Source organism: Mytilus galloprovincialis, chromosome 5 (genome assembly GCF_965363235.1).
Source record: "Mytilus galloprovincialis chromosome 5, xbMytGall1.hap1.1, whole genome shotgun sequence".
Taxonomy (NCBI): Eukaryota; Metazoa; Mollusca; class Bivalvia; order Mytilida; family Mytilidae; genus Mytilus; species Mytilus galloprovincialis.
Genome location: NC_134842.1, coordinates 57,010,438 through 57,036,060, shown reverse-complemented (window position 1 = coordinate 57,036,060; position 25,623 = coordinate 57,010,438). Strand labels below are relative to the sequence as shown.

Sequence of the window (25,623 nt, the reverse complement as noted above, 5' to 3'; positions counted from 1 at the left end):
AATCAATTACTAATGCGTATCAATCTAACATTTTCTATTTTGATAACCAACAACAAATTCTTGCATTACCTAGTTTATACAAATAAATAAACTTTTGCAATGTGTTTGAAATGCACAGTACTGCTATCATTTTATGAACCCAAAAAACAAAAACAAAAAACCTTACCAAATAAAACATCATTTGACAATTTAGAAACTTTCTTTTTCCAAATATACATTGTGTAGCAGAGGGCTACAATTGGTTGCAGACTGACAGTAAGCATAGCATAACATTTAACCTTAACCTCTGAATGGGCTCTGATCCATGAATAGAGTTCAAGATCTGGTACTAAATATATTTATCCTAACCAATAATAACTTAGAAATTAGTAAGACAAAAAAAACTAGTCCCATTGTTTAGCAGTTGTTCAACCATGAAAATAAGGGCATGGACAATAAACATATTATGAATGAAAGGAACTTAGTAACATGAGGCATCTGGACTTGTAAACTTCCAAAATAATGTTCAGACTAAACATGCCAGATTTACAAAACCATTTTGCTTTAAGTAAATTTAGATTTACTATAGGATCTTTGTCCTACCATTATCCATTTTCACTTCATTCCAATAAATGAATTCATGAAATGACTAAAGGAAGTAATCATATCTTAGAAATGCTGATTATATCTAAATGGGCAAATGTATAAGTTTTTCCTTTGTGTAAATAGAAATATTGATCTATATTTATCACACTAGAATAAATCTTTCCCTGATAGCCACCATAATAATTTTATAGAAAATAACCGATTATGATCAATTACCGGAATATTTCATTTACATCTACAGTCATAAAATCTACATCACCTAAGTGTTTTTGTAAATAAGACGATGAGAAAACAAACAAAAGCATTTTTTTGACATGAAATATTTGCAATATAACTGATACTAGTTTTACTAAATCAATTATTGCATGTCAGAGGAAACTCCAAATATCAACAAAGAAATATTTGATGTATTTCCCCATGCTTGCCAAAACTCCCATTTGTTCTGAAAAATGATATGATAGTCTCCATCATGAGTCAATACTATCAGACATTATCATTATAAATAATACTAATCCCAGAAACGCCATTTAAAAAAAAAAAAAATGTATATTGCGAAATTCTTGTAATCACCATTATCAGGAATTATACATATATAAATCTTTTTAATAAAAATAGAAATACATACTATAAATTCAACCTTTTTATGGCACTAAAGTCTAAAAGGTTTCCATAAATAACTATTTTAATGGAAAACTATTAACGGATGACGAAGCTTCAAGACAAAGGTCATTAAACTGATGGATTTATATATAATGCAACCAGGTGCTCCGCAGGGCGCAGCTTTATACGACCGCAGAGGGTGAACCCTGAACAGTTGGGGCAAGTATGGACAAAACATTCAAGCGTGATACAGCTCTGAATTTGGATTGTGATCAAATTTTTGACATTACATGGGGTTTTTTTTACACAAAACAAATGTCAAGATTTTACAAATCATTTAAAGATTTCTTCTTCAAACTTTTTAAATCTAAAATTAAATAGTTGACACAGCATAGGTTTCTGACACAGAATGAATGTGGTCTAATGAACTTAAAAGTTTTTTTTTTTTGCCTTTGAGCAATTCACTATGCTGTTGAATATTAATCCTCTCAAAAAAATGTTTGAAGAAATTTTCTTTTTATTTATGAAATCTGAAATGAGAAAAATTTAAACCCCCCCCCCCCCCCTTTTTTCACATCCCCGTTTCCCTTTTTCCAAAACTGATATCAATTCAAATTTCTAATGGAGTTTGCAACAATAACTACTCTTTTAAATACATCATAAAATATTAAAATGTAAAATAAAGTGCTTGTTATCACTGAATGGTAAAGATTGGTTGGTAGTAAAAGTGAATATACATTGTTTATTGTATAAAACAATAAAAAAAACTTCATCAGCAACATTTTATATTGGCAAATTTCCAATGAAGTTATTTACATAAAGTTATTGGCAAATAAAAATAGAAAATGACATCATAGTCATGTCTGGCAAATTTCCAACATATGTTATCAACTACTATTCTATACAAAGAAAGATAACTCCAATTGAAAATTAATTGCTATTGCACAATATGGTGCAATTAGATATTTCTTGCTATTGTGCAATACTGTGCAATTGAAAATTTCTTGCTATTGCACAATACTTGATATGGAATCCTGATTTGGACCAACTTGAAAACTGGGCCCATAATCAAAAATCAAAGTACATATTTAGATAACGCATATCAAATAAGCCCAAGAATTTATTTTTTGTTTAAAATCAAACGTAGTTTAATTTTGGACTCTTTGGACCTTAATGTAGACCAATTTGAAAACTGGACCAAAAATTAAGAATCTACATACACAGTTAGATTTGGCATATCAAAGAACCCATTTATTCAATTTTTGATGAAATCAAACAAAGTTTAATTTTGGACCCCCATTTTGACCAACTTGAAAACTAGGCCAATAATTAAAAATCTAAGTACATTTTTAAATTCAGCATATCAAAGAACCCCAAGGATTCAATTTTTGTTAAAATCAAACTAAGTTTAATTTTGGACCCTTTGGACCTTAATGTATACCAATTTGAAAACGGGACCAAAAATTAAGAATCTACATACATAGTTAGATTCGGCATATCAAAGAACCCCAATTATTCAATTTTTGATGAAATCACACAAAGTTCAATTTTGGACCCTTTTGGGCCCTTACTCCTAAACTGTTAGGACCAAAACTCCCAAAATCAAACCCAACCTTCCTTTTATGGTCATAAACCTTGTGTTTAAATTTCATAGATTTCTATTTACTTATACTAAAGTTATGGTGCAAAAACCAAAAATAATGCTTATTTGGGCCCCTTTTTGACCCCTAATTCATAAACTGTTGTGACCTCAACTCCAAAAATCAATCCCAACCTTCCTTTTGTGATCATAAACCAAGAATAATGCTTATTTGGGCCCTTTTTTGGCCCCAGGGTTCATACACCTTTTTAGTTCTATTTTTCCATGACTTTTCCATGACTTTTCAAGGATGTTTTATGAAATTTCCATACCCCAAAACTATAGACCAAAAAGGTCATCCCTAATGCTATAAACATGCTTTTGTGTCCTTTCCATGCAACTAAATAAACAATCTTTTTAACATCCAATAATGACACAATTGCACTGAAACACAATGAGAAATACCAACATATTTATGAATGACAATACTGAGTTAAGTTTGCTAACAATGATGTAGACCTACTTGTTATCAAAGATTCTATGAAAGAGTATGACCTACACACTCATTTGAATGTCCCCTTTGGTATATGTTCTGCCTCTTTTTACAGTATAAAATAATATATACAAATTTTGAAATATTTTTATAAACAAAGTATTAGAAAAGGTTACTTGGCATAATCCTCTTGACTGGTTGGACTTTCATCAAACAGATAATATATTGTAGACAAAAGCTATCACTTTCCTACTTAGAGGCATCATTGCCATTTCAGAAGTGACATTTGTCTACTATCCAGAAACATATTCTTAAATACCGAGACGATATCCTCACAACTTTTGTATGAAAAATTGCTCTTTACTATATGTAGGACTCTTATCATTTCAGCTCCTCTATCCATACATTATCATTAAAAGTGTTTTTCAACGGCTGTTTGGTAGCAATAACTTCGTTTTCGAATATTCCGATAGCTGGTTTCTTATTTCAATACTGTTAAAGCAAAATGCACTATGAAGGAAACCAGATGCGGTTGCATATTTTTATAAACAATTTTGAAGAAACGAATTTTAAATTCTCATTTTACACTTACCACAACTGGGGCCTTGTTTCTAGCATTCGAAAAAGAAACAGTTTCGACAAAAACTACGGGGATCATTTAATTTTAGATGTTTGAAGACATGCAATAAAGATTACAGTGCAAATAATCATTTTCCATGACTATTCAAGGACTTGTCACTAAAATATAGCTTTCCATGACTTTTAAAGGCCTTTCCCCCCTAAATAAAAATCCATGACTTTTCCAGGATTCCATGCCCCGTTCGAACCCTGTGGCCCTTAATTCCTAAACTGTTGGAACCAAAACTCCCAAAATCAATCCCAACCTTCCTTTTGTGGTCATAAACCTTGTGTCAAAATTTCATAGATTTCTATTCACTTAAACTAAAGTTATAGTGCGAAAACCAAGAAAATGCTTATTTGGGCCCTTTTTGGCCCCTAATTCCTAAAATGTTGGGACCAAAACTCCCAAAATCAATCCCAACCTTCCTTTTGTGGTCATAAACCTTGTGTTAAAATTTCATTGATTTCTATTCACTTTTACTAAAGTTAGAGTGCGAAAACTAAAAGTATTCGGACGACGATGACGACGACGCCAATGTGATAGCAATATACGACCAAAAAAATTAAAATTTTTGCGGTCGTAGAAAAACAATATAATGTTAACATTTTGCAATCGTTTACCACAGATTTTCATCAGATTTTGCCAGTGACAGCTAGAAATAAGGTGTACATAATATGGATAGTTCTCTTCCCTTTGTGGATCCAAACTATTAAAACTTTTCATCCTGTTCTATCATGTGTTCTTCTAAAGGTTCATAAAACAATACACATGCCTAGAGGGAGTATGCCAGTGTAGTTTAAATCAACACACAAATGATGGAGATTAAAATCAATGCAATCGTTTGTTGCAATAAATCATATTTGTTTTTCATTTACAGTTTTTTATATGAATCATTCCATTAGATTTCTCATTTAAATTGCTGTTGTCATTTCCAGGTCTTTTGAAGCTGACTATACTGCATGGGTTTTTCTCATCATTGAAGGATGTATGGTGTCCTGTAATTGCTCACATTGACTTCATCTGAACCCTGATGGAAGGTTTTCTCATTGGCAATTATACCACATATTGATTAATTTGCATATTTAGCAACAACTATTATATGACATTCAAAAGTGACCTTTTAAAGGCTACTCTTCTAACTACATCAGTAATATTCTCCTGCATCCCTCTCTGTTCATCAAATCTTTAGATCATCCTGAGAATGCATGAAATATCTGCCACTGAACGGTAAGCAACAAGTTAGCAATTTTATCAATTTTCAAAAGTAAATGACAAAAAGAATTATCGTTAATTTCCTTCTGACAGAAGCTTGAAACATTTCACCGCTGAGAAATCAACGAGGTCCCCATAGAGATTAGTTTTCTCAATTGATGAATGTTTTCAATTATTTCTCTTCTGAAATCACTGTAGAAAGATTCTGATAGTGTTGAAATGCTACACATTTAGATATAAATCAATGACTTTGTTAGTTTATCCTTATATAAAAACATGAAAAACATCAAGCTCAATTCAAGGACAGTTTCTAGGATAACTCAGATCTTTCTTTTTGTATTGATTACTTAATCATTTTTTATAAATTTCATTATATTAGGTACTTTTGGTGCATTTTCTATTTAGCTCAGCATTTAATATACTTTATTTAATCAGATGTAAGCTGTGATGAATGGAAAGCTAGGAACTAATAGAATGTCTAACTGAACAATCAATTCTAATTCTAAGACTTTCAAATCTTACAAAATAAAAATTCTTAAATTGGTTCTCACAAATATTTTAATGTATTATTCATATGATTGAAGTAAATATCCTTCCAGGCAGATTTCCACTTTGTCCGATTTGTCTCCCCATTAAACCTATTGATTTTTTCAACTGTATAAAGGGTAGCCTTAACACGGATGACACTCTGTCATTACAGCTCTTGAAAACTGATAAATTTATTCACTTGCTTTTTCTAAATAATAAGCAACATTTAATATACTATCATGCCTTCATACTAAATTATAGTCTTATTGGTTGTTGACAGGGCAATTTTTTTGTAAAGTTACACTAAAAACAAAGATGTTTCCCCAAGTACATAGATGTTCTACTCACACCATTATTTTCTATGCTCAGTGGACAGTGAAATAGGGGTCAAAAATCTAATATGGCATTTACATTATAAGGATAATATCATAAGGAACATGTGTACTAAGTTTCAAGTGGATTGGACCTCAACTTCATCAAAAACTACCTTGACCAAAAACTGTAATATAAGCAGGACAGACGGGCGAACAGACCCACAGACCAGAAAACATAATGTCCCTTTACTATCGTAGGTGGGGCATAAAAAATTTGTTAACATATTTTGTTGAAAGGGCAGATCATAAATAATTATACACTGAAGACTAATAGGGCCATAATAACTTTTTTCAAAGTTTCTATTTTCACAATCAAAAGTAAATCTGTGGTCAAGGGTTAACGGAAAAGTATTGTAGAGCTTTCTAGGAGTTACAGTTTTCTTTCAGTGATGAAGTTTTAAAACTTAAATAAATAAAATTGTAAATGGAAATTGGGAATGTGTCAAAGTGACAACAACCCAACCAAAAAGCAGAAAACAGACCAAGGCCACCAAATGGTTTCAAAACAGCAAGAAAAACCTTCAAAAACATATAAATGAAATAAAATAAAAAAAACCTACAAGACTAACAAAGGCTCCTGATTTGGGACAGGTGCGAAATGCTGCAAAAATATGGGTTATGTGATACTATGATTCTCTTTGATTAAAAGGAGAAGTGGGATATAAGATTATAAGACAGCTGCTAAATGAAACATACAAAAAAACAACAATACATAGTTGTCATGATGTAGTTTTTAACAACAGATATGTGTTATTGGAAAGGGTAAACACTAAATTGTCCAGTCTGTGTTGAAACTTTTCTTTTTTTAAAAACCATATGGTTATTCCAAAACACCTGTTCTGGTTTTATAGTGACGATGTATTGCTGTCCTTCAGTAATGTTCCCAACAGCTTCTTTATATAAATAAAAGGTCAACAAAAAAGCTGCCAACCTTGAAAGATCAAGGACATTAATAATAGAACACGGTATATTTATTTTCTACATTTCTATTCAGTTTTGTTTCAGTCATATGACAAATGATTAATCAAAACTACAGAAAGAATTTATTGTTACAAGAATAAGCCCAGACCAATTAGGGAGAACATTTTATAGGATAAACTACTGCACTAAGACACTCCAAGAAAATAGTCTTATTTGATTAGGCTATAAAACAGCCAATCAGATATGGGAATTTGATTTACTGCAAATAATCAATGACTAGTAAAAACTAACTGATCTTTAAGGACAAGGCATGTGGTAAATGTCTCCCTCATGACCAATTTGTGCTCCATTAAAAAAATGGCCAAAACATAGCTGTCCTGTCTTTTCAAACCATGGGAAATGTTTGTAGAGTAACATCAATTAGCTTAAAAAGATATCATTCTGCAATAAAACATGCTTCCACAAGGTCCAATGCAACAGTTATATTTATCATATTAATAATTATCATGCATTTTTTTCTACCTTAATTTATAAAAAGAGTGAGTAGTGTTCAAGCCTGGGGTGATCTTAGGTGTTCCATCAAAATATGAAAACTGAAAAACAGATTTCTGAATATAATTTTGTTAGTGTTTTTTAAAAGATTTATTAAACTTCTTTGTTTGAACTTTTTGTTTGTCTTTTGCATTTGTTTTTCCTTCAATGTGTGATTTTCATCTGCAAGGTCAAATAAAACTTTCTTATTTATAACTGGTCTTGTTATTTCATGTACCCAAAAAACAGCTAGTGTGATATCACTGGCTGGATCATTTTCCCTGCTTTATCAAGACTCTGGTTCCCCAAACTATCTTATCTTTATTCTCAGGAAAACATACTTCATGAATGGTTAAATCATGATCAATAATAATAATCTTCTTAAAAGAAAAACTGTAGTGATAATAGGATGACAGACTTATTATTTATCTGGTGTAAAAAAATAAACTGTTTCTGAGATAAAAGTAAAAGCATCAAAATTGAAAAAGCAAACTGACAACAGGTAAAATAAGCTGACATTTATAGGTCAAACAGGTATATAATAAGATGGGGGACAAGTAAACACAGCAATTAAAAGAAAAACAGAAAATATTTAAGACGTAAAGTAAAAACTTCAAAAAGAAACAGAATCCAGAAAAGTAACCCAGAAAAATAAAGAACAATCAAACCAAAAACGAAGGGTGGACTCAGGTGCTCTGCTGTCAAGTGGTTTGACTTGTTCGAGATTGTAGGACACAGTGATGCTTTTGTTAATTCTTTTCTTGAAGTTATTGTCTTACTATATCTTATATATGTGTAACATGGATAGCCAAATAGAAGGAACATCACAACTGCCAGGAAAATATCCTTTGTGATCAGAATACTAGCTTAAATTGGTCTGCCAAACAACAGGTAGATTGACTGTAATGAAACTGCATTGAAAACAGAACAAAAATGTTGAAATCCCAAATGAAATAAAAGACCTCAATCAAAAGAAAAGTACACATGCTGGTACTGAGCTCAAATGTCAAAGTTTAAAATAAACCTGTATAACCTGCCCACAATGATGCAGTGCATAAAAAAATGAAATTACTAAAAGCATTTATATTCATGCTGAAAGAAATTAAGTTAATTGGTCAGACGATGTGTTGAAATGTCTAAAGTTCAAAACTCCCTGGTACCAATATATCAAATATTTTGCTTTGCTACTGCATCAAAGTGTAGTTTGTTTTGATTTGATGAATAATATATAAGTATAATATCTACCCACGATATAAACACCACTTACATAGATTGAAAACTCATATTGATGTTGATATGATTGTGTATAATAGTTTTAGAACAAGTTTCCCAAGAGACTCAAATATCATGATAGACGGAGAATTCATTTCAATAGTTATACAGACAAACTTGTTTAATTGCAATGCATCAAAATGTCATTAATGTTCAAAAACATAATATTTCATAATAAAAGTACTTCACATATATAGCAACATTTCAAAGGAAATCATTTTTGTGTACTTATGAATGTCTGTATAAAGTCAGTTAGATGTAAAATCACCTTTTCAGTATTATGTAGGGCAAGAAGAACCAGATGCTCCGCAGGGCGTAGCTTTATACGACCGCAGAGGTTGAACCCTGAACGGTTGGGGCAAGTATGGACACAACATTCACGCTGGATTCAGCTCTAAATTTGGATTGTGATTAAATAGTTGACACAGCATAGGTTTCTGACACAGAATGAATGTGTTCTAATGAACTTAAAATTTTTGTTTTCTCTTAGAGCAATTCACTATGCTGTTGAATATTAATCCTCTCAAAAAAATGTTTGAAGAAATTTTCTTTTTTATTTATGAAATTTCAAATGAGAAAAATTGAACCCAATTTTTTTAATCACATCCCCCTTTCCCTTATTCCAAAACTAATCTCAATTAAAATTTCTAATGGAGTTTGCAACAATAACTACTCATTTAAATACATCATAAAATATTAAGATGTAAAAAAACTGCTTGTTATCACTGAATGGTAAAGATTATTTTAATTTATCAGTTGGTAGTAAAAAGTGAATATACATTGTATATTGTATATAACAAAGATTTAAGTTGATTCTGGACAAAGAAAGATAACTCCAATTAAAAAAAAATCTTGCTATTGCACAATATTTTGCAATTAGATATTTCTTGCTTACTATTCTGGACAAAGAAAGATAACTCTAATTAAAAAAAAATTTGCTATTTCACAATATTGTGCAATTAGATATTTCTTGCCATTGCGCAATACTGTGCAATTGAAAAGACTTGCTATTGCACAATACTTAATATAATAATTTTAGATCCTGATTTGGACCAACTTGAAAACTGAGCCCATAATAAAAAATCTAAGTACATTTTTGGATTCAGCATATCAAAGAACCCCAAGATTTCAATTTTTGTTAAAATCAGACTAAGTTTAATTTTGGACCCTTTGGACTTTAGTGTAGACCAATTTGAAAACAGGACCAAAAATGAAGAATCTACATACACAGTTAGATTTGGTATATCAAAGAACCCCATTTATTCAATTTTTAATGAAATCAAACAAAGTTTAATTTTGGACCCCGATTTGGACCAACTTGAAAACTGGGCCAATAATCAAGAATCTAAGTACATTTTTAGATTCAGCATATCAAAGAACCTAACTGATTCATTTTTTGTCAAAATCAAACTAAGTTTAATTTTGGACCCTTTGGACCTTAATGTAGACCAATTTGAAAACGGGACCAAAAGTTAAGAATCTACATACACAGTCATGACAGTTAGATTCGGCATATCAAAGAACCCCAATTATTCAATTTTGATGAAATCAAACAAAGTTTAATTTTGGACCCTTTGGGCCCCTTATTATGTTGGGACCAAAACTCCCAAAATCAATACCAACCTTCCTTTTATGGTCATAAACCTTGTGTTTAAATTTCATAGATTTCTATTTACTTATACTAACGTTATGGTGCGAAAACCAAAAAAAATGCTTATTTGGGTCCCTTTTTGGCCCCTAATTCCTAAACTGTTGGGACCTAAACTCCCAAAATCAATACCAACCTTCCTTTTGTAGTCATTAACATTGTGTTTAAATTTCATTGATTTCTATTTACTTAAACTAAAGTTATTGTGCGAAAACCAAGAATAATGCTTATTTGGGCCCTTTTTTGGCCCCTAATTCCTAAACTGTTGAAACCAAAACTCCCAAAATCAATCCCAACCGTTCTTTTGTGGTCATAAACCTTGTGTCAAAATTTCATAGATTTCTATTAACTTAAACTAAAGTTATAGTGCGAAAACCAAGAAAATGCTTATTTGGGCCCTTTTTGGCCCCTAATTCCTAAAATGTTGGGACCAAAACTCCCAAAATCAATACCAACCTTCCTTTTGTGGTCATAAACCTTGTGTTAAAATTTCATAGATTTCCATTCACTTTTACTAAAGTTAGAGTGTGAAAACTAAAAGTATTCGGACGACGACGACGACGATGACGACGACGACGACGCCAAAGTGATAGCAATATACGACGAAAAATTTTTCAAATTTTGCGGTCGTATAAAAACTAATAAATCAAGGATAGCTGTCTATACTATGACAATATGAATAGAACCAACATTTTTAGTTCATCTTTTACTTTAGATATTAGTTATAGTTCTAGAAGTATGATTTTTTTTGTGATAGATGTGCTGTATTCTTTAAACAAATATTTATTTCCAGAAAAAAATATTTACCACAACCCTGGATCAATACAAAATTTGGTTTCAAAAAGATGCAAATAGGTTAAGATATACCTGAGACAAAATCATTCTGACCATTGTCAGCAGAAAAAACTGCTGTAAGAAGGAGTATGAAAAGACCATGTTTTTTTGGACCCAGGAGTTAAACAAAATGTCTTTACAGAGTGACCTTTATATATACAGGTTTGTCTGTTTGTCACAAATCTTGATCTACTGAGAACACGTAGAAATCCACAAGTAAAACATGTTTATATCAAAAGAATTGCATTATCATCAAGGAATACAAATACTGCCTTTGAAGAGTTTCTACGGGTCAATCATATCATTTCATAATTCATCTTACTGCAATCAAAAATGGCACTTCAGTTGTTGGAGAATTCTATCGCAACTAACACTTGATAAACTAGAGGCTCTAAAGAGCCTGTGTCGCTCACCTTGGTCTATGTGAATATTAAACAAAGGAAGCAGATGGATTCATGACAAAATTGTGTTTTGGTGATGGTGATGTGTTTGTACATCTTACTTTACTAAACAGTCTTGCTGCTTACAATTATCTCTATCTATAATGAACTTGGCCCAGTAGTTTCAGTGGAAAATGTTAATAAAAATTTACAAATTTTATGAAAATTGTTAAAAATTGACTATAAAGGACAATAACTCCTTAAGGGGTCAATTGACCATTTCGGTCATTTTGACTTATTTGTAAATCTTACTTTGCTGAACATTATTGCTGTTTACAGTTTATCTCTATCTATAATAATATTCAAGATAATAACCAAAATAAGCAAAATTTCCTTAAAATTACTGATTCAGGGGCAGCAACCCAACAACAGGTTGTCTGATTCATCTGAAAATTTCAGGGCAGATAGATCTTGACCTGATAAACATTTTTACCCTCATGTCAGATTTGCTCTAAATGCTTTGGTTTTTGAGTTATAAGCCAAAAACTGCATTTTACCCTATGTTCTATTTTTAGCTGTGGCGGCCATCTTGATTTGATGCCCGGGTCACCGGACACATTTTTCAAACTAGATACCCCAAAGATGATTGTGGCCAAGTTTGGATTAATTTGGCCCAGTAGTTTCAGAGGAGAAGATTTTTGTAAATGATAACCAAGATTTACGAAAAATGGTTAAAAATTGACAATAAAGGGCAATAACTCCTAAAGGGGTCAACTGACCATTTCGGTCACTTGACTTATTTGTAAATCTTACTTTGCTGAACATTATTGCTGTTTACAGTTTATCTCTATCTATAATAACATTCAAGATAATAACCAAAAACAGTAAAATTTCCTTAAAATTACCAATTCAGGGGCAGCAACCCTACAACGGAATGTCTGATTCATCTGAAAATTCCAGGGCAGATAGATCTTGACCTGATAAACAGTTTTACCCCCTGTCAGATTTGCTCTAAATGCTTTGGTTTTTGAGTTATAAGCCAAAAACTGCATTTTACCCCTATGTTCTATTTTTAGCCATGGTGGCCATCTTGGTTGGTTGGCCGGGTCACCGGACATATTTTTTTAACAAGATACCCCAATGATGATTGTGGCCAAGTTTGGTTTAATTTGGCCCAGTAGTTTCAGAGAAGATTTTTGTAAAAGTTAACAACGACGACGGACGACGGACGACTGACGACGGACGCAAAGTGACGGGAAAAGCTTACTTGGCCCTTTGGGTCAGGTGAGCTAAAAAGGTTTCATAACAAGTGAGGTGGAATATCACTTGATAACAACTAGAGTTATAAGTAATAATAATAACACTTGCATTGTGTTTAATTAAAAATTCCACGAATCGTTGATCTAGTCTTTTGCACATTCCTGTTTGACTTCATGTCCTTTTTTTGGTGTCAAACTTTAACATCAGACATTTTAATAGTTTTTGTAATAAAATTTTACAAAAAGAAGATTATCAGGTGTAAAGTTTGAGTGTATATTATTGCAGTAATAACATATATGTCTGTTGCCATGGACGAAATGTACATCATCTTAACCATTGAAAGTCATCAATGACAAATAGCCAATGGAAATGCCGTAATATCTTCTTATTGTGCGTATTTGATACATACCCCTGTACTGACTAGAGATAACATTATTCTTTCATTTAATGCTAATGTTTCTCCTTGCTTCATTTTAATACGCTTCTTATCCAAGCATTTCATTGCATACCTATCAAAAGAAACCAAAATTACAATGAAAATGATTGTTCTCAATATGCATGCAATACAAGTGACTAGATTTCAAGCAAGGAACATTTAAATAATATATAATGATACGTTTACAGTTCTTTTAAGAAAATACAGTATAAACCAAATTCATTCTCTTTTTTCTTCAAAATATTTCAATATGATCAACAGCTATTGAGGAAAAAGCTTCGTTTTTTTTTGTTTGTTGTTGTTTACATTCCACACGACTATATATACGTTTTCTCACTTATCACTGTATCTGGTGTTTTTCTGGTATATCAAACATTGATGCATAGTTGCAGAGCCATCAAGTGATAACAGAGAGTCAGAGAAGTAGTGGTATTTTGCCCATGTTCAATTACATTTGTCCATGAACATGCATGAAACATTTGCCAAGGGCCTATAAAAATTGAACTTTTAAAAGAGAGGCAAAGAAGAACCTGTGTTGTATGGCCTACATGGCCTACATGTGGGTATTTCAGGCTGGGAAATAGGCTTCCCAGATATTTATAGATCATTAAAAGTATATTACGGTAATTAAATACATTACCCAGTATTGACTGGTTTTGTACTCACATTTTCCCTGTATCTGCTTTCCGACATCCATATACTTCGCCAAAACCTCCTCTTCCTATAATTCTATGTACACTAAAGTCGTTCATGGTTAACTGTAAAAGAAGAATTTGACTTGTTTTAAAAATATGATTCACAACTATTTACTGTACAAAACCAACTGTAATAAGACTAACATCTTTGTTTAGGGGTGTGGATAGCTGGCTTCTCTGTCCAACAATCCACTCAACATTTCTTGCTAAAATAAATGACACTAACACCATGCTCCCTACACCCCATCACCCTTTTAAGTGTTTATTATTTGCCCCGTACTCCCCATTCTAGCAGTAAAGATGACATATATTAACTGTAAAAGTTGTCAAAACATTAATAAATGTCCATTGGAATGCATTTCTTTTTTGTATTTAGCATTTTCTGAATTTCAGATTTTATTTCATGCACCATGTCAAATATATCTTGACAATACCCTGTTAAACAATCATAGATTTGGTACAGGGTAAATTCATAAGAAAAGTGCAGGTCTCAAAAAATACAGGACATATTTTAAGGTTTTAAACTGCTAAACGGAAATATGTTTTACCATGAAAACACCTAAATGAATGTAGGGCATGTGTTTTATCACTTATTCTAAATATTTCTTTAAATTGTAGTGTTAAACAAACTTAAGTGCATAACATCTTCAATTTTTCTATCTTTTTAACTTAATATTATCAGAGTAATGTCCCTTCAGAGTATTTATCACTACTAAAAATTGTACTATAAAAAAATTCCTGTAAAAGAAAAAGTTACGAAAAAAGATATAAATATAAAGGTGACAGAAAAACATCATGTCCTGTCATGATTTGGAAAACGTATGTCAAAGAAACTATTGGCAAAAAATGCAAATATTTTCTTTTACTTAATTAGCATAAATCCTATCAAAGAATTGTTATAAAACAAAACAGAAATTAATCGATATAAATTGACGATCCATAAAATATGCTTCTTTTTCCAAAGGTTCATGACATTTTACGATTATTGCTTAACTCTATATATGGCAGAAGCAACAGGATGTATTTCTAACATTTAAATTAGCCAGCCTTCAGGAACACACATTCTATTCTATACTAATGTAACTTTATTGATTTTACTGTATAATTATAAAATGAAAATTTTTCAGTTAAGAAAATCTAATTATGTCAGTAGGAACACACACACAATTAGTTTAACCAGCTCCTGGGTACCTGCATTAATTGGAAACCACTTGTGAAAATAAAAAAGTATAAATACTCATTCTCTATACAGCAAATTAAAGTTTTAATTAAACATGGTTTTATTTAGAAAATCTGCAAAATAACCATCTCAGGGTCTGAATAAAAATTATTATACTGCACTCATTCTATTTAAGCAGTCAAATTGCGTTGACCGTATATTTCTATGCCATATAGTCACTGACATGATATCACTTTTCCTCATGAATATTTAAATAGAAATTGCCGAGATTATAATTAATTATTCATACGACCTATTCAACCTGTTCTTGTTTTCAATGTATAAAACGACTCAAACTTATTTCTTTTGCAATTTTTATAAAAAAAAAAAAAACATATTTCACTTGTTAATATGTATGGTCTGCATACCATACATCATATATTTATGCTTATTGTTGATACTTTAGTTCATTCTTAAACAAATTCGTTCACCATCGATTGCGAATTTCAACAAGTAAATGTACATTTCATCGTGTTGTATATTTCTCCGCCTGCATGATATGAGGCCTTTTTATAACCAGGTGCTCCACAGGGCGCAGCTTTATACGACCGCAGAGGTTGAACCCTGAACAGTTGGGGCAAGTATGGACAAAACATTCAAGCGTGATACAGCTCTGAATTTGGATTGTGATCAAATTTTTGACATTACATGGTTTTTTTTTACACAAAACAAATGTCAAGATTTTACAAATCAATTAAAGATTTCTTCTTCAAACTTTTTAAATCTAAAATTAAATAGTTGACACAGCATAGGTTTCTGACACAGAATGAATGTGGTCTAATGAACTTAAAAGTTTTTTTTTGCCTTTGAGCAATTCACTATGCTGTTGAATATTAATCCTCTCAAAAAAATGTTTGAAGAAATTTTCTTTTTATTTATGAAATCTGAAACGAGAAAAATTTAAACCCCCCCCCCTTTTTTTCACATCCCCATTTCCCTTTTTCCAAAACTGATATCAATTCAAATTTCTAATGGAGTTTGCAACAATAACTACTCTTTTAAATACATCATAAAATATTAAAATGTAAAATAAAGTGCTTGTTATCACTGAATGGTAAAGATTGGTTGGTAGTAAAAGTGAATATACATTGTTTATTGTATAAAACAATAAAAAAAACTTCATCAGCAACATTTTATATTGGCAAATTTCCAATGAAGTTATTTACATAAAGTTATTGGCAAATAAAAATAGAAAATGACATCATAGTCATGTCTGGCAAATGTCCAACATACATTATCTAAAAACATTTTAGATAAGATAAGGAAAAAAAGCTTCATCAGCAACATTTTATATTGGCAAATTTCCAATGAAGTTATTTACATAAAGTTATTGGCAAATAAAAATAGAAAATGACATCATAGTCATGTCTGGCAAATTTCCAACATATATCATCAACTACTATTCTATACAAAGAAAGATAACTCCAATTGAAAATTAATTGCTATTGCACAATATTGTGCAATTAGATATTTCTTGCTATTGTGCAATACTGTGCAATTGAAAATTTCTTGCTATTGCACAATACTTGATATGGAATCCTGATTTGGACCAACTTGAAAACTGGGCCCATAATCAAAAATCAAAGTACATATTTAGATAAAGCATATCAAATAAGCCCAAGAATTTAATTTTTGTTAAAATCAAACTTAGTTTAATTTTGGACCCTTTGGACCTTAATGTAAACCAATTTGAAAACTGGACCAAAAATTAAGAATTTACATACACAGTTAGATTTGGCATATCAAAGAACCCATTTATTCAATTTTTGATGAAATCAAACAAAGTTTTATTTTGGACCCCCATTTGGACCAACTTGAAAACTAGGCCAATAATTAAAAATCTAAGTACATTTTTAAATTCAGCATATCAAAGAACCCCAAGGATTCAATTTTTGTTAAAATCAAACTAAGTTTAATTTTGGACCCTTTGGACCTTAATGTAGACCTATTTGAAAACGGGACCAAAAATTAAGAATCTACATACATAGTTAGATTCGGCATATCAAAGAACCCCAATTATTCAATTTTTGATGAAATCACACAAAGTTCAATTTTGGACCCTTTGGGCCCCTTATTCCTAAACTGTTAGGACCAAAACTCCCAAAATCAAACCCAACCTTCCTTTATGGTCATAAACCTTGTGTTTAAATTTCATAGATTTCTATTTACTTATACTAAAGTTATGGTGCAAAAACCAAAAATAATGCTTATTTGGACCCCTTTTTGGCCCCTAATTCATAAACTGTTGTGACCTCAACTCCAAAAATCAATCCCAACCTTCCTTTTGTGGTCATAAACCTTGTGTTAAAATTTCATTGATTTCTATTTACTTATACTAAAGTTATTGTGCGAAAACCAAGAATAATGCTTATTTGGGCCCCTTTTTGGCCCTTAATTCCTAAACTGTTGGAACCAAAACTCCCAAAATCAATCCCAACCTTCCTTTTGTGGTCATAAACCTTGTGTCAAAATTTCATAGATTTCTATTCGCTTAAACTAAAGTTATAGTGCGAAAACCAAGAAAATGCTTATTTGGGCCCTTTTTGGCCCCTAATTCCTAAAATGTTGGGACCAAAACTCCCAAAATCAATCCCAACCTTCCTTTTGTGGTCATAAACCTTGTGTTAAAATTTCATTGATTTCTATTCACTTTTACTAAAAGTATTCGGACGACGACGACGACGCAGACGACGACGCCAACGTGATAGCAATATACGACCAAAAAATTAAAATTTTTGCGGTCGTATAAAAAGAGGGAAGTTTCCCAATATTTAAATCAGTGATGACATTATTACATTAAACAACAATTGAAAATGTTTTTTTTAGATTGCAGTATAAAGACAATAATAGTGCATTAACTTGACATATCAACGATATAAGGATTCAGCCCGAAACGGGGAAATAGCTCGGCATAGCCTCGCATTTCCCCGTTTCTAAGCCTCATCCTTATATCGTTGATATGTCAAGTCAATGCACTATTATTGTCTATGTCTATAGAATGCTAAAGCACCAACAATCAATCATTCATTTGAATAGATATTCGTCTAAATGACCATCAGTTTCATCTCGCAGACATAACCTATTTGATGAAAGTAACTGATATGTTCAAAATAATTAAGTTGTCTCCCCTTACAAATTATTTTTTTTTGAAGAAAACTAATAGAGAAATTGAGGCTTCAGCCTAGATTGACTGAATGTCTGTGACAATTATCTACATGTCTTTGACATAGACAGATACAATGACCTAACAGTATTTAATTAATGAAGTCCCTGCAATAGTAGGGTTATAGAATGGAACATAAGAACACTGCCAGCTTTAACTATCTAAGCTTTTTGTATGAATATAACCATAGACAAGTCTTTCCTGCTTTTTAAAAGCTAAATTTAAAGTGCTGTGTTATATAATGTACTTGTTATGAAACTGATATGGGTGACTTCTGAGACTGCATATATACTAACTATCAGTGATCTATTTTTATTACTTGGTAATACACACTAAATCAGAAGATTAACAATGTGAACATTTCTAAGTTGTTAAAGCATGTCTAGTAGATATTTGCTTTATATACTACTTTAAACTAAAATATGAGGACTTATAGAAAAGAAAAGTATGCATATTATCAATAGTCTACCAGAAGTACTTTTCTAAATAAACAAACCAAATTTGGCAATGCAACATTTCAATCATTATTCGTTCAAGTTTGAAGTCAATTATGGTCTTCTACTTTTAATGGAAAACAATGGATGCTAAGGCAACAACAAACCTTATCATTATAGATCTAATCATAAACCCAACATTTTAAACATTTTAAAAAATCAAAATTCAATGAAATTTGACTCAGAGGAATACTTACTCATGATAGTTCTTTAAACTGACATGCATGATACATGAATCACCAATGCAACATAGCAAATATCAATTTGGTAACTTCAAATTGGAACTTAAATTAAGTGCTGTAGTACAGCTTGTTAAATTGAATGTTGCTGTTTGAAAGTGTGTCAGTATAGATATGACATACATGGATTAATGACGCATGGAGACAAGAGATCTCAGATTAGTATCATGGTTAATATTTGATGACCTAACAGTAATGGATACATTAATGTTCTATTTCTAATTTCAAAGAAATTATAACACATCAATCTAACCATTACATTCATTTAGACAATTTTTAGAACAAAAGAAGCTTTGTTCTTGCAATCTATGTTTGATTGAGTACTACATTGTACTATGTTTAAGGAAACAAACAAATACAGCTACAGTATTACAGTTAGGTCTTATTTACAATGAAAATCACATTGACTGCTAAAAATTATCAAAAAAAATCAGAAAGAGTTTTCAGTATTAACAAGTCTAAAAGCATCTAATTTGTGTTTCATTGCTTCAGAGAGTGCAGCCTATTACAAATTGCACAGACTGTTCAGTTCTGCTTTAAGAGAAAGCATCAGGAGAAAGCCTAAGTAAGAATATTAACTATTTATAACCAATACAAGATTTTAAAATATATACTTAAGGAAACATTTTTTATCTGTAGAAAATAACACTATTAGTATTTGTTGTGATAGCCTAGTGAATTGCTGATAATTATGTTGAAGACATCTTACTTAGTCCACAAATCTGAATCTCATGTCTATATGAATATTAACCAGTGCTTATATTATCTAGAAATAAAAATTAGCATTGGTGTAACTTCCTTTTTTGTGCCAGGTTTACTACTTCTCCTTCATTTGAACTCTGACAGAAATTAGTCTCACTGGCACTAATATCATTATGATATTCTTACTTTTATTTTAAATTTTTCTTTCTACAATAACTTGATGTCAAGTTGCCATGTTCCTTTTCAATGTAAGTAAATGCATAACCAACAAACTGGATTTTAATATATTTTCTGATGTCCTAAGGGGTTCTGTTACCTCTAATTATAAGGGAGACAACTTTGTCTCAATAGATGATGTGCACTAACAATGGTACAAGTAGTGAATCTTAATAATCTTCTATTCATTTCTACTATAATGTACAATTTTTGTGTAACTACCACAGAAAAAAATCACTTACATTAGAGAAATCCTGTTCATACCTCATCTGTTTAATAATTAATATAACTTTAGGATATTAAATATGCAGAAAATGTCAGTGCTTTAAACCAAACACCTCGCAACCAACCTGAATTATTTAAGCCTTACCTTATAAATATCATTGTCTTAACAAGAACGCTGCATGTTAATCACATAAAAGGAAGGTCATTATTACCATCACATACAGAGGTTTAAATTAGTGTGGGTCAGAAGTCTAGAACCTCTTTTATCTGGGAGTGGGATTTTTATTTTTAAATTCTAAAAGTCAAAGATCTCCCATTCTTTAAACTGATCGCAAAGCTTTATACATGACCTTTGATTCAGGAAAACTTTTCTCTTGGAAATACAAATGGTCCAGAACCATCATTATTTTAAGCAAATTTAAATCTCTGAGAATCTCAAGTTCATAAAAAAAGACAGCAGATATTGTATAAGAAATGAAGTGAAATGTATATTGTAAACCTGTCATAATATAAGTAACAAATTCCTTATTTAAGCAACTTATAAAAATATCAGGCGTCATTGCATTTCAATATATCTCATTGATGAATACACACATTTATTCTAAATATGCATGAAGTATTTGCCACTGAACATTCAATAAGTATCAATCAATCAATGTTGTATACACCACATGCATATGGGCACCACCTTGTTTTTACTCATATTCTGAAAATTGAGAATAGAAATGGTGAATGTGTTAAAGAGACAACAACCCAACCAAAGAACAGAAAACAGGCCAAAGCTACCAATGGGTCTTCAACACAGCAAGAAAAATCCAGCACCCTGAGGTCTTAAATGATTCAGGTTGGCTGCTGTCCACTGAAAATCAGCAAAGCATTTAGCAGAATTAAATGCAAAAATTTCCAAGAAAAAGTGGTAAATAGATATCTGTTCATGCTATATATTGCTACAGTTTGATTAAAGTATTTACAGACTTGTAAAATTCACAAGCTTATGATATAAGTTTCAACTATTGATTATATATGTAAATGCCAAAGACGGAAAAAAAGATTGCATTTCAATATATGGCAACAACAGATATTGCAAAAGGATTTATGTGTAGATTTTTCCCATGGATAAGATTATGCGTCTGATTGTAGTACGTATAAACTCATCCAGTGTAGTACTAATACTTACTTTTGGCTAAAATAATAAAATAAAAACATCAAACAAAAAAATAATAAATCAAAGTTCAAACTAATCACTTGCATGCAAACAAAAATTACGTAGTGATCCACTTAAATTTCTGTTGATTCATGACTTAAGACTTTTTTGTCTCTTAAGAATCCCTTTTTTATTGTTTATGTGAAAAAGAATTGGATTACACAAGACTAAGAATTGATCTTAAATCTTATACCATCCACGTGTTTGTCTTGACTCTACTTTAATTCAATATCTTGAGAAAAATCAATCTGCACTTCATAGCGGAGTCTGAAAGATTTTGCTGTTGTAGACACGACTTTCTGCCGATGTTAAGTATGACTGCATTGTCTATTAACTATTGTCTCAGTAAGTGTTAGTTTCCCACCTTTGTATACCAACAAATAAAATATTGATGTGAATGAGAAAGCTAAATCTTAATAAGAAATCTTGACGCAATCATTAGAACACTTCTTTTTTCACAGGAAACTAATATATTGTTTTTCATGAAGAAAGTGTTTATGCACTTATTAAAAGTTCTCTGATACTTTCCCTTAGGAAAATTAACAGTTTATTTTTTAATCCAAAGTATCCTATATAGGGGGTCTCATTGGGGGGTTCTGATCATGGATCCCGCTTACCGGTACTGTTTTGTCAGATTCCCGTATCCCGCTTACACTATGTACGTAAGCAATTCTCATTTTTTTTTGTCATTTCCCGTGTCCCACTAGACTCCATTTCCCGTTTTCACGGCACAATAATTTGACTTTCAGGTGTCACGCTTACAAAAATTCGTCAATCCCACTTCACGCTTAAACCCCAATGAGACCCACTATATAAATGCTGTTTAGGTCCTTTATATTTTTTGGAAGATTGATGTCTCTCAGTATTTTGATCGCCACATTGGTTGACAGAAATGCAAAATGTATCCACCATTAATTGAGAAAAAAATTTGTGATGTTCTATTTGAATTTAGTTATATTGCTTCAAACCATGAGTTACTCATTTTCGTAGATATACATTACATGTATCAATTTTCCTGGATTGGGGAAAAATAGGTATTGGAAGGATATATGATTTTGTGATTGTGACCAAATTTGCTTATAAGCTTATACATAAAAATCTGCATATAAACTTATATAAAATATTGAACTTCGTTGAGTATTTTAATTTGTGGATCAACTTTATCCCTGAAATCCACAATTATTGATATCCCAGAAATAATAATGAATCTACAGTTTGTGATCATCATGAGTCTTCCACCATACTAATAGAGGCAAATTGTGTATCTTTTAAATGTAGCCTATGCGTGTTGATTCAGCTTCTATCATGATTAAATTAAGAAAATCATAACATTTATTTTTAAACTCTTATAATTTGTACTACAATCAAAATTTCAACCATAAGCACACTAAAAGAGGATTAATTGAGGTAGATGCTTAAGTATTTATTAAATCCATTTGTATTGAAATTGCTACGTGACAGCCTGTTAGTCCAAAAATATGGTATCTTTATTTCATATATCATCAACCTTAATCTTGAGCAAAATCATGTAAATGCTAGTGAAAGCAGTCTTCGACATGTCATGTGACTTACTCAATTTCAAATTCTTGATAGTCCCGTCATTTGCAAAAACAATACTTCCACTGGACATAAAGCAATCAACATTCAATTTCAAGAAACTTATTAAAAAATTTAATCATCACCTTTTTTGTCAAAAATAATTGATATTCTAGACATGACATGCTGCCTTCCTCAGGGGTAAACTATGTATGGTTTCCCAACCTTTTTTCCAGTTATTTTCTATATTTGATTCATTAAAACCATTTAATGTCTGAGAAAAAAATATTCTTCAAAAATCGATGACAACAACTTTCAGATTTATTTCCTCTTCTTATGTTTACTGTAAGCTACTTACACGCTTTCTTTTTATATTAAAAAAACAAAATACCTATTTCTTACAAGATCATGTTCATGGTCATACGTGTTGGAATGCAAATAAAAATAACAATTAATCAAAAACACATTGAGCATAAAAAAGAATAAACAGAAAAAAGAAAAGAAAAAAAGCACTTAGAAAATAAATCATTAAACAAAAAAAAAGCAAAACTTATTTGACCTTAATATTTTGCAAGTTTTAGAATGTGCAAAAATTGTACAACAACAGATTGACATGGACAAACAAGACTGGTTTACCATACACCTCCTTCCTCAAAAGGAATGCTCCATACAGACAAACTTTGAATAGTGGCTGTAACAGGTTAACAATTTCTAAACTTTAAAAAAAAAATTCTTTAAATTTGACTGTACATACCTGAATGTTTAATTCTAAATTTTTCCATTGACAAAACCTTGTATATTTGTCACTGAAAGTAGAAAAAGAATAAATACAATACATAATGTGAAAATAAATGGGGATTTTGTCCATAGGATACAGATGCTGTCTCCGTAGAACATAACGGGGACATAACTCAAGAATGATAAAAGTGACACTACTAAAATTTCATAACATATCTTGAGGCAAACTTAAGTTAAAGAAAGAAAACGAAAAAATTCACCCAACAATTTTTTCATTTGTTAAAGGGCATAACTCTAGAATGATTATGATAAAAGGGAGGCTACCTAAATTGTAACTTGATCTGTGTTTTGTGGTAATAAGCAGTGTGTACAATTCATTAAATTTGTTTGACGCAAAGTTAGAGAACAGAAACCAATTTTGGGACGTACACAGACATGTGGACATTAAGGTAAAACCTAATGAATGAAAATGATTAATGAAGAGACTAGTTCTTTCAGATTGATCGTTTGATGACTGCTATGAAGATTACATTTAAATTTTATAATAGACTGAAACTCAACATTGATTTTTATCGACTACCTCACAAGGTAAAATAGTCTGCATAAAGATATGTCAATCAATTTGGACACTTCATGGTGCCTACCAATCTTGATTTTTTCCAAGAATACAATAAAAACAGTCTTTTAAATCATTAATTTTTGCCCTACACAGTCAGGAGTACTCAGGACATAAGTTCTAAAACACTTGAGTCAAATGAGACATATATGTATATCTTGTTGGAATCTGTACTTAATTTTGTTTTCATATAGTCTGTTGGGATTTTTGGTTTGTTCTTATCTATTTTTTGGTTTAAAATATATATACACAAGAGAAATATAATATGATTGCCAGAGACGATTATCTATCTATAATATCTATGTATAAATACATTATTTTGAATGTGAAGCCTTATAAATAGAATTTCTGTCTGTATCAAATAATGTTTTATGACATCTGATTTCTGTGTCTGTCATTTTCTTGTTTGCCATGGGGTTGTCAGTTTGTTTGGACTAATGTGTTTGAATGTCCCTTTGGTAATCGTTTGCCTCTCTTTTTTCCCCATTTAAGGAGGTACCTAACACTACAGGGAGATAACTCTGTAAAATCAGCTAAACGTTTTAATTACGTTGTGTTGTAAAAGAAATATTAAGCTTCTCAATGATCAAAATTGGTGGTTGTCAAATTGCTATATAACCAGTGTAATTTTTCTGACAAAACGGTTGGTTCAAAATTTTTATTTTTTTTTGTATTTTTGTAAAAGAGTCAAAGTAAATACTTTGACAAAATTTTATGAAAATTAAACGAGCCAAATTAATTTTAGTGAAAGTGTTGGGTACCACCTTAATACTGTTTCAAAGTTGACTATTGACTTGTGATGACCATCAAGGATGTCAAATAACTTTCCTTGGGATATACATTGTATAACTTTCACATTTACATTGTCAATGACCATGATGACAGCAGATGTTAATGTATACTGTTGGTGGAACAGAAATATTTCAAACTGATCTGTAAATCAATTTTATATCAATAAAATAATTGGAGTATACTTCAATGACAGAGAAAGCACACCAACAGCAAAAATAATGTTAATGTTATATACTAAAATATATGATCGAACTATTTACAATATATTTTTATTGCAGACCAAATTGAAACAGTGAAATATATCTATTCTAAACCCTGACTAAACTGGAAACCTGTTTAAACTTAAAACTTAAACCAAGTTTCAATGTACCGAAAATCCCTCTTGTTTGACACATATCATGTTTTCATACTGTATATTACTTGTAACATGATCTCTTGAAACAAAACAAAAGCCAATGAAATATAAAGTGTGGATCCCTCACATGAACAGTTCCCCTAATAATAATATC

General features: G+C 31.1%; 1 protein-coding gene across 1 annotated transcript in view; it reads right to left on the bottom strand.

Annotated features, from left to right (window-relative positions):
- LOC143076104 (G protein-coupled receptor kinase 3-like) overlaps positions 1–25,623 on the bottom strand; it is a 117,942-nt gene that overhangs the window by 25,567 nt on the left and 66,752 nt on the right. Inside the window, exons 7-9 of the mRNA XM_076251743.1 lie at positions 23,723–23,774; positions 13,942–14,033; positions 13,249–13,348 (exon numbers count right to left, since the gene is read on the bottom strand). Coding sequence (XP_076107858.1) covers positions 13,249–13,348; positions 13,942–14,033; positions 23,723–23,774 — 244 coding nt within the window. The remainder of the gene's footprint in view (positions 1–13,248; positions 13,349–13,941; positions 14,034–23,722; positions 23,775–25,623) is intronic.